Source organism: Bison bison, unplaced genomic scaffold (assembly GCF_000754665.1).
Source record: "Bison bison bison isolate TAMUID 2011002044 unplaced genomic scaffold, Bison_UMD1.0 scf7180017864491, whole genome shotgun sequence".
In the NCBI taxonomy this organism is placed as follows: domain Eukaryota; kingdom Metazoa; phylum Chordata; class Mammalia; order Artiodactyla; family Bovidae; genus Bison; species Bison bison.
The window spans coordinates 24,021,154-24,033,965 of record NW_011495050.1 but is presented as its reverse complement, the minus strand read 5'-3'; the positions used below and the strand labels follow the sequence as shown (position 1 = coordinate 24,033,965).

Here is a 12,812-nt window from a genome sequence, read left to right as displayed (position 1 = left end):
ACCTGCCATGTGGCTCGGCAGACAGCCACTGCTGCCTTACCCGGCAGGACCCTGCAGGGGACTCGGAGAGAGAGAAGGGCAGGTCTGCGCTCCATCCCAGAGGTCTTGGTTGTTGGCGGTAATGATGCAGACAGTGATGAGAGGTTGTGGGGTGTGACCTTGATCTTGGCGCCTGAGAGACTGAGGTTCCAGTCTCAGACCTGCCACTCATTACTTGCAGGGATTGTGAAGAGTTACTGAGACTTCCTGCCTCAGTTTCCTCATCTGTAAATGGGAACAGGACTGTTGGGAGAATTAAATTAGTTAACGCAGATAAAAATGCTTAGTGTAATACCTAGCTCAGAGTCAGTGCTCAATATTAATTACCTATGATTATTGTTATCTGAGCTTCAGTTATGTCATCCATCAAATGGGATGATGCCATCTGTGTCATAGTGTTGTCATAACAGTTAAATGAGTTAATTAACTGTGAATGAATCTGCCAGTGGGTAGTATGTGATAATGCTCAGAGTGAACTGATTGAAATTAAGATTTATACCAAACTATCTGCATGGAAAAGCAGTGGTTGAGTAGGTGAACTAGCTAACATTTTTCAAAGGTTCTTTTAAGAGTCTTGTCAGAGAAAACTTTACCGCTGGGGGCTGTGGCTCACTCCCCACTGGAATACCCCACTGCTATTTTAGGTTACTGTACCAGTTTCTTATTGCTGCTGTAACATATTACTACAAACTTAGTGCTTAAAGCAGCACAGATTTATTGTCCTTCAGTTCTGCAGGTCAGAAGTCTGAAATGGGTCTCACTGGGCTAACATCAAGGTGTCGGCAAGGCTGTGTTCCCTCTGGAGGCTCCGGGGGAAATCTGTTCTCTTGCCTTTTCTGGCTTCTGAAAGCTGCCTGTGTTTCTTGGCTCCTGGACTTTTGTTCCATCTTCGAAGCATAGCAGCTTCCAGTTCTCCCCTTCCTTCCCCCTTCTCCCCCCCTCCTCTCCATCCCCACTTCTCTCTTATAAAGACCCTTGTGCTTACTTGGGGCCAACTTGGATAATCCAGGCTACTTTCTCCATCTCGATATCCTTAGTTTAATCACATCTACAAAATCCCTTTTGCCACAAAAGGCAAAAACATATTCAAAGATTCTGGGATGATTAGGTCATAGACATCTTTGGGGGCATTATTCTAATAAACAGTTACTATTAGAGAAAATGATGTCGATCAAAGGATTTTATCTCATTTCTGTTTAGGGCTCATCCCGGCACCTGCCCAGTTAGGTGAGTTTGTTTTCACTTGTCTAAAAGATGAGACGCTCAAGACCACCGGGGTCAAGGCTAAGGGTCAAATCTTTTGCGAGCCCTGGGTTTCTTCAAACGCAATTCTCAAGTTACTACTTTCAGTTTCTGCCTTTCTGTGACAAACCTTAACACCGGCCCCTCAGAATGGTCTCCTTTTCTCCATCAACAATGTCTTCTGATTTTTCTAATCCCTCTCCTTCTCCATTTCAGTGAAACAGAAAGAATGCCCCCATCCCCCAAGATCTCCTCTGAGAATATCACCACCTTTCTGAGATTCCCTAGACAATGTCTGTATTAGTTTTCCATTGATGCTGTAGTAACTTTCCACAGACTCAGAGACATAAAACAAGTTTATGCAACCTGTATGTCCACTGACAGGTGAATGGATAAAGAAGATGTAGTGTATCTAGCTGAATTACTCAGCTATAAAAAAAGAATGAAATAATGCCAATTTCAGCATCATGGATGGACCTAGGGATTATCATACTAAGTGAAGTCAGACAGAGGACAAATATCATATGACATCACTTATATGTGGAATCTCAAAACATGATATGAATGATACAAAACAGAAATAGGTTCAGAGACAGGAATTAAACTTATGGTTACCAAAGGGGATAGTGGGTGAGTGGGAGAGGTAAATTAGGAATAACGCACACACTACTAAATATAAGCTAGGTGAATGCCAAGGATCTACTGTATAGCACAGGGATCAATACTCAATATTTCATAAGAACATATAATGGAAAAATCTGAAAGAGAATATGTATACATATATATGTATGTGTGTGTAAATATACATGTATGTATAACTGAATCACTGCTATGCACTTGAAACTAACACAACATGGTAAACTAACTATTTCAATTTTAAAAAGTCTCATCCTCTGTTTCTGGAAGTCACGAGTCTGAAATAGTTCTTACTGGGTGTTATCGTTCCTTCGGGAGGCTTTAGGGAAGAATGCATTTCCTTGCTTTTTCCAGCTTCTAGACTCCCTCCTCTTTGCTTGGCTTACTGCCTCTTGCCATCTGCAAAGCCAGCAGTGTCAGGCTGAGTACTCCTCATGCTGCTTCCCTCTTAGGTTTTTGAGGACCTTGACGACTGCATTGCGCTCACCTGGATAATTCAGGATACTCGCCCTGTTTTTTTTTTTTTTTCTTCTATTTTTAAAATTGAGATATAGTTGATATACAGTAGCTCCCCATTTTTAAAGTCAGCTGATTAGGAACTGTAATTCCCCTTTGCTGTGTAATGTAACATATCCACAAATTCTGGGGATTAGGACATGGACATCTTTGGAGGGACATTATTTTGCACATCCCAGGGCTTAAGAAGGAGTTCAAGGTCAGGACCACCAGTACAGCTTTATTCTTATTAACATCCCTCCCAGTGTGTGCACAGTAGCCCATTCAAGAGAGAACACCCATTAAACTTCCTCCAAAATCTCTGCTGCAGCTCACATCTCTCCCTGAATGTCCATGGAGTGATCTGGGAGCAGGGGGGGCAGGAGTAGTACTGCACACATTTGTCAAGTAAACTTAGAATCAAAAGCACATAGAAAACGATGCCAAAAAACCATAAGGGAGCAGTTCAGTGGGTCTTTTGAAAATGAACACTCTCATGTAACCACTTCTCAGATTGGTACCCCAGAAGCCCCCCCTTGTACCCCCGATTAATTATCACCTCCTCCAAAGGTAACTGCTATTCTAACTTAGCATTACCTGTTTTTTAAGTAAACATTTTACTGAAGCACGCATATAAGAAAGTGCACTAATCAGGGACGTAGCTGGATTATTTTTCATTAATTGAGTAATCATTAATTTCATTAATGAGTCAGCACTGAGTAATCCGCAGAACATTTGTAGCACTCCACAATCGGCCCTCAGCTCCTCTCCTGTAAGGACACTTCTCAGAAGTTGTACACACAATGTTGACTTCTGTCCCCCCGACCCATGTAGGGAAGAAGGGAAGGCTGAGCATTTGGTCTTAATTCCCACACATGTCAAGTGAATAAGGGAGATTCTGTTACTAAAGAAGGAGGGGAAATATTGGAGGACAACTAGCAATGTCTGGCAAGACCTTTGTAGTCTCTCCAGTGAGAGTAAGGGCCAGGTCTAAGGCTGTGACATTGGTATGGATGGAAAGGGGAGAAGGCATGAGAGACATCACATGGTAGAATGTGGTGCTTGCTTGTCTGGAAGGGAGAAAAGATATGGTAAGAATGCCCTGTATACCAAAATATGAGGTGAGGATATTTTCCCCCAGAAAATGCTTCCTTGGAAAAGAGGAATTTGCTCTATATTTGAGTCCTTGCAGAGCTCTCAAAGTAGGGGGAGCTCTGTCAAATACATTGAACATATTTGGGATGGAACGTTGGCTTGAACTGTCCTCAATCAATGTACTAATTTTGGATAATGCACGTAGAAGTCAACTGACCAAAACAGTAAAAGAAAAATCAATTCAAATTTAGTCATTATTCTTCTGGACACAATTTCACAATTATAAGTGTTGGATGACACTGGATACAATACCTTAAGAGCAACGCAATGAATAGGTTGCAGAGACGGTGAATTTATGTTTCCAGGACATGAAAAAACCCAACTGTCCTCATGTTACGTAAGTGGGAACTGGTGGCCTGAGATAAACTTTCCAGTGACAACATCACATATGGATTCAGAAAGTACTGTATCTCACACAACTTAAACAGAAGTGAGGGTGGCAGAAGACTCAAAAAACATCTTTAGTTTGATGAAATACTGATGTTGGAAAGGCAAGCATTTGAAAACTGTTTTATGAAGTGAGAAAAAAACACTTTTATGAAAAACACTTTTTCTATGAAACATTTTTAACGAATACAGCATTATTGCTAAACGAATCTGTATTTTGCAATTTGAAATGTTTTGAATATGCATGTATGATGAAATGGATACTTTAATTATTACAACTAGATATTTGATATTTCATCGATACCATTTAACAATTATGTGTTCAACACGGCCAAAAAATCTGGGGGAGAGTTTCCTCCCATCACAAGGCAGAGCCTTTGGGGTCGCCCCCATCCTGGCAAACATCGTACATAGATGAAGACCTGCTTGGCCTTGTCAAGATGTTGGGTGCAGAACTAGGGCCAATTTGATTCAACATTTATTGATCTTTTGCTCATCAGTAAATGTGTTTATTCAGCATTTACCTATTTTCTAAGAGTTCATTTACAAAATTCAGCACCGGGGATACAGAGATGACAAGGTGTGGTTTCATGGAACCGCTCAGAGTCTAGTCAGGGAGGCAGATATGGAAGCAAGAAAAAGAAACCCAGGGCCAGAGCGGACAGCCAACTCACTGCTAAGAGGGTGTAGGAACATCAATCCTCACTGGGAAAATCAGAGAACATTCTGGAGAGTGGCTGAACGTCTGAACTGAAACTTGAGGAATGAATGCGGTTTTGTTGCGTTTTTTTTTTTTTTTTGCGCCGCATAGCTTGTGGGATCTTAGTTCCCCTACCAGGGACCGAACCCAGGCCCCCGGCAGGGGAAAGCATGGAGCCCTAAACACTGGGCTGCCAGGGAGGTTCTCCAAGGCAGTTCTGATGAATGTAGACTGGGCCAAGGGACCAGCCTGAGTGAAGACACCCAGCTAGCACAAGAATCTGAGTTCCTCTGGCAGCGGTCAAGGGGCTGGGGTTCGTGTGGGGTTGGAGGGTGGCCGGTGGGCCTTAAGCGTGGACGATGGTAAGCAGGCCGCAGTTGGAAGCTGAGCAGGGAAGGGGCAGGACCCCAGGCGGTAAGAGCAGTTCCAAAGCTTCTGGAGGAGTCTGGGTGAGAAATCGAGAACCTCGAGCATTGCTGCAGTGGCAGGACCTGCTGGGAGGTCTGGAGCGGGGAGCTGGCAGACGCGAGAAAGCGTCCACCCGTGGATGTGACAGAGGCTCGAGGAAGACACTGGAGCTGAGGCCAAATCTCCTGTCACCCTTGACCGTGGACTTACCCTTCCATGAAAGGACTCGAGTCTGTGCCTGGAAAGGCCGGGCTGGCAAGCAGGCCTAGACCATGGGGTGAAAATCACAGTCAACATCAGGTCAACATCTCAGCGTCGGGTACTGAGAGCGTCCTGAGCACCATGACCTTGAGTCCTTCCCAGCAGAAGCTGGGCTCCACTTGCTGGCCTTGCGGGAGCTGGGGGTTCTGGTCTAAGGTGGGGGCTGGCAGGAAGGCCTTTGGGGCCGTCCTGTGTGACAGATTTCCGGTGGACACAGCGGTTAGTGTGGACCCGAGGTGTGCCAATGGAGCAGCGGCTTTCGAGGAACAAAACTATTGTATCTGATGTCTAAGAACTTTCGGCACAGAGAAGGGGACTCAAAATCTCTTTTTTTAGCAAGTAGGCTGGCTGCCTAAGAGATGGCAGGGGTAGAATCTGGGCTTTGTCACTTAACTAGCTCTGAGGCACTGGGGGAACATCTTTCCATCTGTAGCTCTTGGTGTCCCACCCAAGGAATTGGGAACTAGTCCACCTCACAGAACGGTTGTGGGACCAGATGAGATAATATTACACAAAGTGGCCTGCTCACTGCCTGGCCCGTAGTAGGCGCTTGGAAAATACTAGAGCCTTAGGCCCTTTCTCATCCAGGGGCAGGGTTTACAGCCTGGGAGGGTGTCAGGCCCAGGCTTCCTCAGGAGAGCAGCGTCATCTCGGCCTGTGATCTGGTTTAGGCTGGGAAACATGGCTTCCAGGTCACGCCTCTCATTTTATAGCTGACTAGTTAAAGCCCAGAAAGTTAAATCACCTAACTGAGGTCACAAGGCGTGTTGAGACAGAGCCAGGCCTCTCCTCCCAAGGCCCCTGGCATGTCGTGTTGGCTCCCGTGAGATCCTAGGCGCCTGTCAATTGACTTGGAACAGTGATGCTTAGAAGAAGTTATAGCTAAGACCGTCAGAACAATCTCCTCTCTCTCTCCTCCACCCTCTTGGTAAAGCTAAATGAAAAGACTCATTGTCTCATGGAGAGGAGAAAAATTGCTAGAACAAAAGTCAAAACTGTTGTATTTTTTTTTTTTTTTAATATTCTTTCCATGCCCCCAAATGCTTCATGGAATCTGTTCTGATTGAATTAACCTCTATTTCTCAGTACAACAATTCTTCTCATATGCCCATCTATGAAAAGAACTGTTTCTCAAACATCATTCCATTTTCTGGTGAGAATTGGCTCTGGCTTCTGTTCTTCAAATGCTAGCAGTTATAAATGCCACACTGAGACACAACGATTAATGTGGGCTACATGTCCTGACTTATTTTTTCTTGTTTCACTGCCATTGAATTGTTTAAAAATGTCTATCTTGTTAGATATTAATACTGCCATACTGGTTTTATGTTGACTTGTATACAGTATCCTTTCCCCTATTTCTTTAGATTTTTTTTTTTTTAAATAGCTGTTTTGAAGTTGAACTTAAACAATAAAATTCTCCACTTTGGGATCCTCCCTGGTGGTCCAGTGGTTAAGAATCTGCCTTGCCATGCAGGGGACACAGGTTCAATCCCTGGTCAGGGAATTAAGATCCCGTATGCCATGGGACAACTAACACCTGATGAAGCCAAAAATAAATATTTTTTTAAAAGAAAGAAAAAATCTTCAGTTTTAAGTGTATAATTTGATGGGCTCTGACAAATGTATAGAGCCATGTAGCATCTACCACAATCATGGTGAATACTTACGTCAGCCCCCAAATTTCCCTCCTGCTTCTGTGTCGTTGTTCAGTCACTCAGTTGTGTCCAACTCTTTGCAATCCCATGGACTGCAGCACACCAGGCCTCCCTGTCTATCACCAACTCCCGGAGTTTCCTCAAACTCATGTCCATTGAGTCAGTGATGCCATCCAGCCATCTTGTCCTCTGTCGTTTCCTTCTCCTCCTGCCTTCAGTCTTTCCAAGAATCAGGGTCTTTTCCAACGAGTCAGCTCTTCACATCAAGTGGCCAAAGTATTAGAGCTTCAGCTTCAGCATCAGTTCTTCTAATGAATATTCAGGATTGATCTCCTTTAGGATGGACTGGTTGGATCTCTTTGAAGTCCAAGGGACTCTCAAGAGTCTTCTCCAACACCACAGCTCAAAAGCATCAATGCTTCAGCACTCAGCCTTCTTTAAGGTCCAACTCTCACATTCATACATGACTACTGGAAGAACCATACCTTTGACTAGACAGACCTTGTTGGCAAGGTAATGTCTCTGCTTTTTAATATGCTGTCTAGGTTTGTCATAGCTTTTCTTCCAAGGAGCAAGCATCTTTTAATTTCATGGCTTCAGTCACTATCTGCAGTGATTTTGGAGCCCAAGAAAATAAAGTCTCTCACTGTTTCCATTGTTTCCCATCTATTTGCCATGAAGTGATGGGACCAGATGCTATGATCTTAATTTTTAAATGTTGTTTTAAGCCAGCTTTTTCGTTCTCCTCTTTCACCTTCATCAAGAAGCTCTTTAGTTCCTCTTCTCTTTCTGTCATAAGGGTGGTGTCATCTGCATATCTGAGGTTATTGATATTTCTCCTGGCACTCTTGATTCCAGTTTGTGCTTCATCCAGTCCTGCATTTCGCATGATGTACTCTTCATATCAGTTAAATAAGCAGGGTGACAATATACAGCCTTGATGTACTCCTTTCCCAATTTTGAACCAGTCCGTTTTTCCGTGTCTGGTTCTAACTGTTGCTACTTGACCTGCAAAATTTCTCAAGAGGCAGGTCAGGTGGTCTGGTATTCCCATCTCTTTAAGAATTTTCCACAGTTTGCTGTGATCCACAGTCTCAAAGCCTTTAGTGTAGTCAATGAAGCAGAAGTAGATGTAGCTGACCCTCTTTTCCCATCCAATCCCGAGATCAAATCAGAACCACTGATCTCCTTTCTGTCGTACAGTGTCGCCCTTTGTTGGATGTCACGTAAGTGGAATTGTTCACTATGTGTTCTTTTTGTGTCTGGCTACTTTCACTCAGCCTAATTCGTTTGAGATTCACCCAGTGTATCATTCCATTAATTGGTATTAGTCCGTCTTATGGATGTACCACAATTTATTTATCTGTTCATTCATATATGGACGTTTGTGTTCCCAGTTTTCAGCTTTCACAAAGAAAGCGTCTATGAGCATCCGAGTATGTCTTTGTGTAGATGTGTTTTTATGTCTTTTGGGTAAATATGTAGCTTTCTGGTTGGCCCAGTTTGCCCAGGACTGAGTTTTCTGGGATGAAAGGCTTTCGGTGCTAAAACACAGGCAATTCAGGCAAACCAGGCCAGTTGGTCACCTCGTGTTGTCTCCTTTGGGAAATGTACCTTGAACTGTATGAGCAACTGCTATATTGTTTCTCTAAATGACTGTATCAATTTGCATCCTTACCAGCAACATATTAGAATTCCAGTTTTTTGCATTTTTGTCAATGCTTGGTTATATCAGTCTTTTAAGTTTTAGATATTCTGGTGAATTTGTCATGGAATGTCACTGTGATTTTTAGTTTTTTTGATGTTTATTTATTTTGGCTGCATGGAATGTTAGTTTTAGCTGGAGGGATCTTCGGTCTTCATTGTGGCACTCAGGATCTTTAGTTGTGGAATTGGAGATCTGGTTTCCTGAGCGGAGATTGAACCCAGGCCCCCTGCATTGAGAGTGCAGAGTCTTAGCCACTGGACCACCAAGGAAGTCCCTGTCATTGTGATTATTAATTTGCATTTTTCTGATGACTGAGAATGTTGAACATTTTCTCATATGTTTATTTGTTATCTGAATGTCTTCTTTGGTGATGTGAGTGTTCAAATATTTTGCACGTTTTCAAGTGGGTCATTTGTCTTTGTGTTGTTATAGGAATGTATGCGGAATATAAATGATATATAGACATACAGACATATAGGGATATATGTCTTGGAAATCTTTTCTATCAGACTGTGACTTGCTGTACCATTGCATTTTGAAAAAGGAATTTTTAAAATTTATTTTACTGAAGCATAGTTGATTTACAACGGTGTGCTAATTTCTGCTGTACACAGTGACTCAGTTATACACGCATTCTTTTTCATATTTTTTCCATCACAGTTTATCACGGGACGTTGACCGTAGTTCCCCATGCTGTACAGTGGGGCCTTGTTGCTTACCCGGTCTATACACAGAAGTTTGCATCTGCTGATCCTAAACTCGTCCACTCCTCTCCCTGTTGGCAACCACAAGTGTGTTCTCTCTTCTGTGGGTCTGTTTGTTTCGTAGATACGTTCCCTGTGTCATATCTTAAATTCCACATGTGAGTGGTATCATATGGTATTTGTCTTTCTCTTTCTGACTTCACCGTAGTATGATGACCTCTAGGTCCATCCAGGTTGCTGTAAGTGGCATTATTTCACTCTGTAGAAAGAAATTTTAAATACTTTAAGATACTAACTTGTATTTTTAAATTATGGATTTGTGTGTGTGTCATTGTTTTATTACAGTGTCGCAAGTCAGCATCAAAGTTAATATAAGGTACATTAAATGGCTCAATATGACAAAATTAACAGTGTGCACTTCATATTAATTGGTTTGATTGCATAATGATAATAAAAAGTAGCTGTCACTTTTGGGACACTTACTATATACCAGGCAGTATTCTATGTGCTTTATTTTTTAAATTTATTTCCTTTTAATTGGAGGATAATTGCCTTGCAATATTGTGTTGCAAGGCAACACAATATATTATTCTGCCATGTATCAACATGAATCTGCCATAGGTCCCTGTCCTCTTGACCCTCCCTCCCACCTGCCACCACATTCTATGTGCTTTATATATTTGAGCTTATTTAATTCATACAACAACCAGATGTCTTTATTATCCCCAGTTTAAAGATGAGGAAACTGCAGCAGAGGGAGGTAAAGTAACTTGCTCAGGGTTAGACAACTAGAAATGTTTAGCTCTGTTTATTCTTTTTTTTTAAATGTTATTTATTATGGCGGCACCGGGTCTTCATTGCTGCTCGTGGGGTTTCTCTAGCTGGGGCGTGCTCTCTCCAGTTGCGCCCTTTGTTTTTGGCGCACGGCTTCTCCTTGCCCGGTGTGGTGGCTTCTTTGTTGCAGAGCACAGGCTCTAGGGCGCCTGGGCTTCAGTAGTTGCTCAGCTTTCAGGCTTAGTCGTCCCTTGGTAAGTGGAATCTTCCCACAGCACGGATCGAACCCGTCTCCTGAATTGGCAGGCAGACTCTTAACCACTGGACCACCAGGGAAGTCCAGATCTGTTTATTCTCAACTCCCTATCCCTCACATATCTCCAGACCCTTCTGGTTAGCAATGGTGACTCGAAAATGCAAACACCTCTTAAAATCCACAGTAAACCCAAGCCACGTGAAATGGTGTTTGTTTTTTGAAAATGATAATTATCCACCACAACGTGTTCTAAATGTTTGGATTTAATTGTAGATGTGTCGGGATGGACGTGGGCCCTTGAAAGAGTGTTATATATATTTTGAAAGAAATAAACATGGACTTTGTGCATATGGGAAGAAGGAGACCATCGCTAAAATAATAAATCACATATAAATGACGTACTACACTTAGAATTGATAAAACCAAGGGAACTTGAAATAAACAGTAGGTTTAGGATCAGAGAAAGAGGGAAAATCTTTTAAGTTTTCTTCCTTTTCTAAAAAGGAACCTCACAGGTTAAGCTATGAAAAGGGACCAGTTAGTAAAGAGTTTTATTTTGTTATAAGGGGTGGGCAGTAGTTATCCATAAGGAAATAGCAATGCTCTGGAGCTTCACCCCTTTATCACCTGCATAACCTTAGGTAAATTATTTAACTTCTTTACTTACTGTAAGAATTAAACGGCTTAATACATTTAAAACACTTGGCTCAATGCCTGGCACATAGTAAGCACTGAATGAACATCTGCTATTTTTAATGGAACCTTAAGGCAGAGTGAGAAGTGAGCTAGTGCAACACAGCAAGTGTGAAAAACTGTGGTCTTTGAAGGTCGACAGGCCTAGGTTCATATCCAGGTCAATTCCTGAAAGCAGCTTGCTGAACAAACAGTTCACGGAATTATTAAGGTGTTTTTTTCCCCCACGTTTTGGGAAGTGATCCCTGCCCTGGTCCTGTCCTGATCCCACCTCTGACGGTGAAACAGCTATGGCCTTTCATGAATTGACTTCTGGGGACTTGACTTGCAGCTAGCCAAGTTTTCTGTTAAATGGTAAATTAGCTGCTTACCCTGGGTTTGAATCCCTTCTTTGCTACTTATTTTAGCTGGGTGAGCTCAGTCAAGTTACTAAACTTCTCTGAGCCTCAGTTTTCTCATCTCTAAAAAGCAGAAACAGTAATTCTGATTGGGATGAGGATTAGATGAAATCAATTGGGTGGAATGACCAAGCACAAGATGAGGACTTAGTAAAGAAACTTTACAGGCAGATGATCTTCCTTAAATGTTTTTCCTCCTTAAATATTCCCTCCTCCCCACTAATTTGTGTAAATTAATAAATGGCTTATGACATCCATCGTGATGACTGAAACTAGAAGAAAAACAATTTAAACCTAGTCCCAGGACACTGCCTTTTCCGTGAGGGTTTGCCAGGCAGAAGAGTCCGTATCATTCACCACCTGGCAAGTGCCTGTCTCATCCCACGTGAGGTACTGAGACTGGCCAGCCTGGGAAAGCCTGGATCTGATCACGTTACTTCCCTGCTCAGAATCTTTTCTCCAGAGCCTTCAACAGCGGCTACTCTGCAGGACCAGCACAGAAAACGGTTCAAGTCTGGTCAAGAGTGTGTTACTCCAATTGAAACTCCCTCGCCTCTGTGGATATCTGAAACTCAACTCAGGGCTAAAATTCTTTCTGCATCTGAGAGCTTCTTGCTCAACATTGTAATAGATCCTGTTCTTCTCTGGTCTCCTAACACTTTTGCTTGCACGCTTGCCCCTACCTCCTCATGTGTGCCAGACACTATCCTGAATACATCAGTTACATGGATTAAGTCACTCAATTAACTAATATTATCCCATATTCCCACATGGCATGGGGAGGTTAAGTAGCTTGCCCAAGGTCACACACAGTTAGCAAGTGTCAGAGCCAGAATCCAGAGCCCGGCAGTCTGGTGCCAGAGTTCAAGCCTTTAACCACTGAACCATGCTCCCTCTTAATAGATGCATGTGGGAGGCAGGGAGGCTGGGAGGCTAAGTCATGTTAACTTATTGCAACTGTATGTGAATTCCTTGGGAAACATACAGATTAATTCCTGCCATCCACCATTATTAGACTAAGAAAATATTGTTACTTGGACTCCTCGGGTGGAGTTTTCCCTTTTTCAAATCCAGGATATAGAATGTGACTACGAATAACTGAAAATAAACTTGACTGAAAAGATACTTCAGGGTAGATTCCCCCCCCCCCCTCCAAGTTTTCCGTTCAGTCTTATGGTGACCAAAGTGGAGAAAAATTCCAACTATGCACGCCCTGCTCAGACCATTCAAGAACCTACCAGTGGGGTCTGAGGGTCACACACACAAATGGCAATTTAAGTACCAGCGGCACGTCTGAT

General features: G+C 42.7%; 1 protein-coding gene across 1 annotated transcript in view; it reads left to right on the top strand.

Moving 5' to 3' along the window:
* The first annotated feature begins 5,404 nt into the window (after positions 1-5,404).
* MATN2 (matrilin 2) overlaps positions 5,405-12,812 on the top strand; it is a 164,618-nt gene continuing 157,210 nt past the window's right edge. Inside the window, exon 1 of the mRNA XM_010863562.1 lies at positions 5,405-5,600. Within this exon, the coding sequence (XP_010861864.1) occupies positions 5,405-5,600 (196 nt within the window). The remainder of the gene's footprint in view (positions 5,601-12,812) is intronic.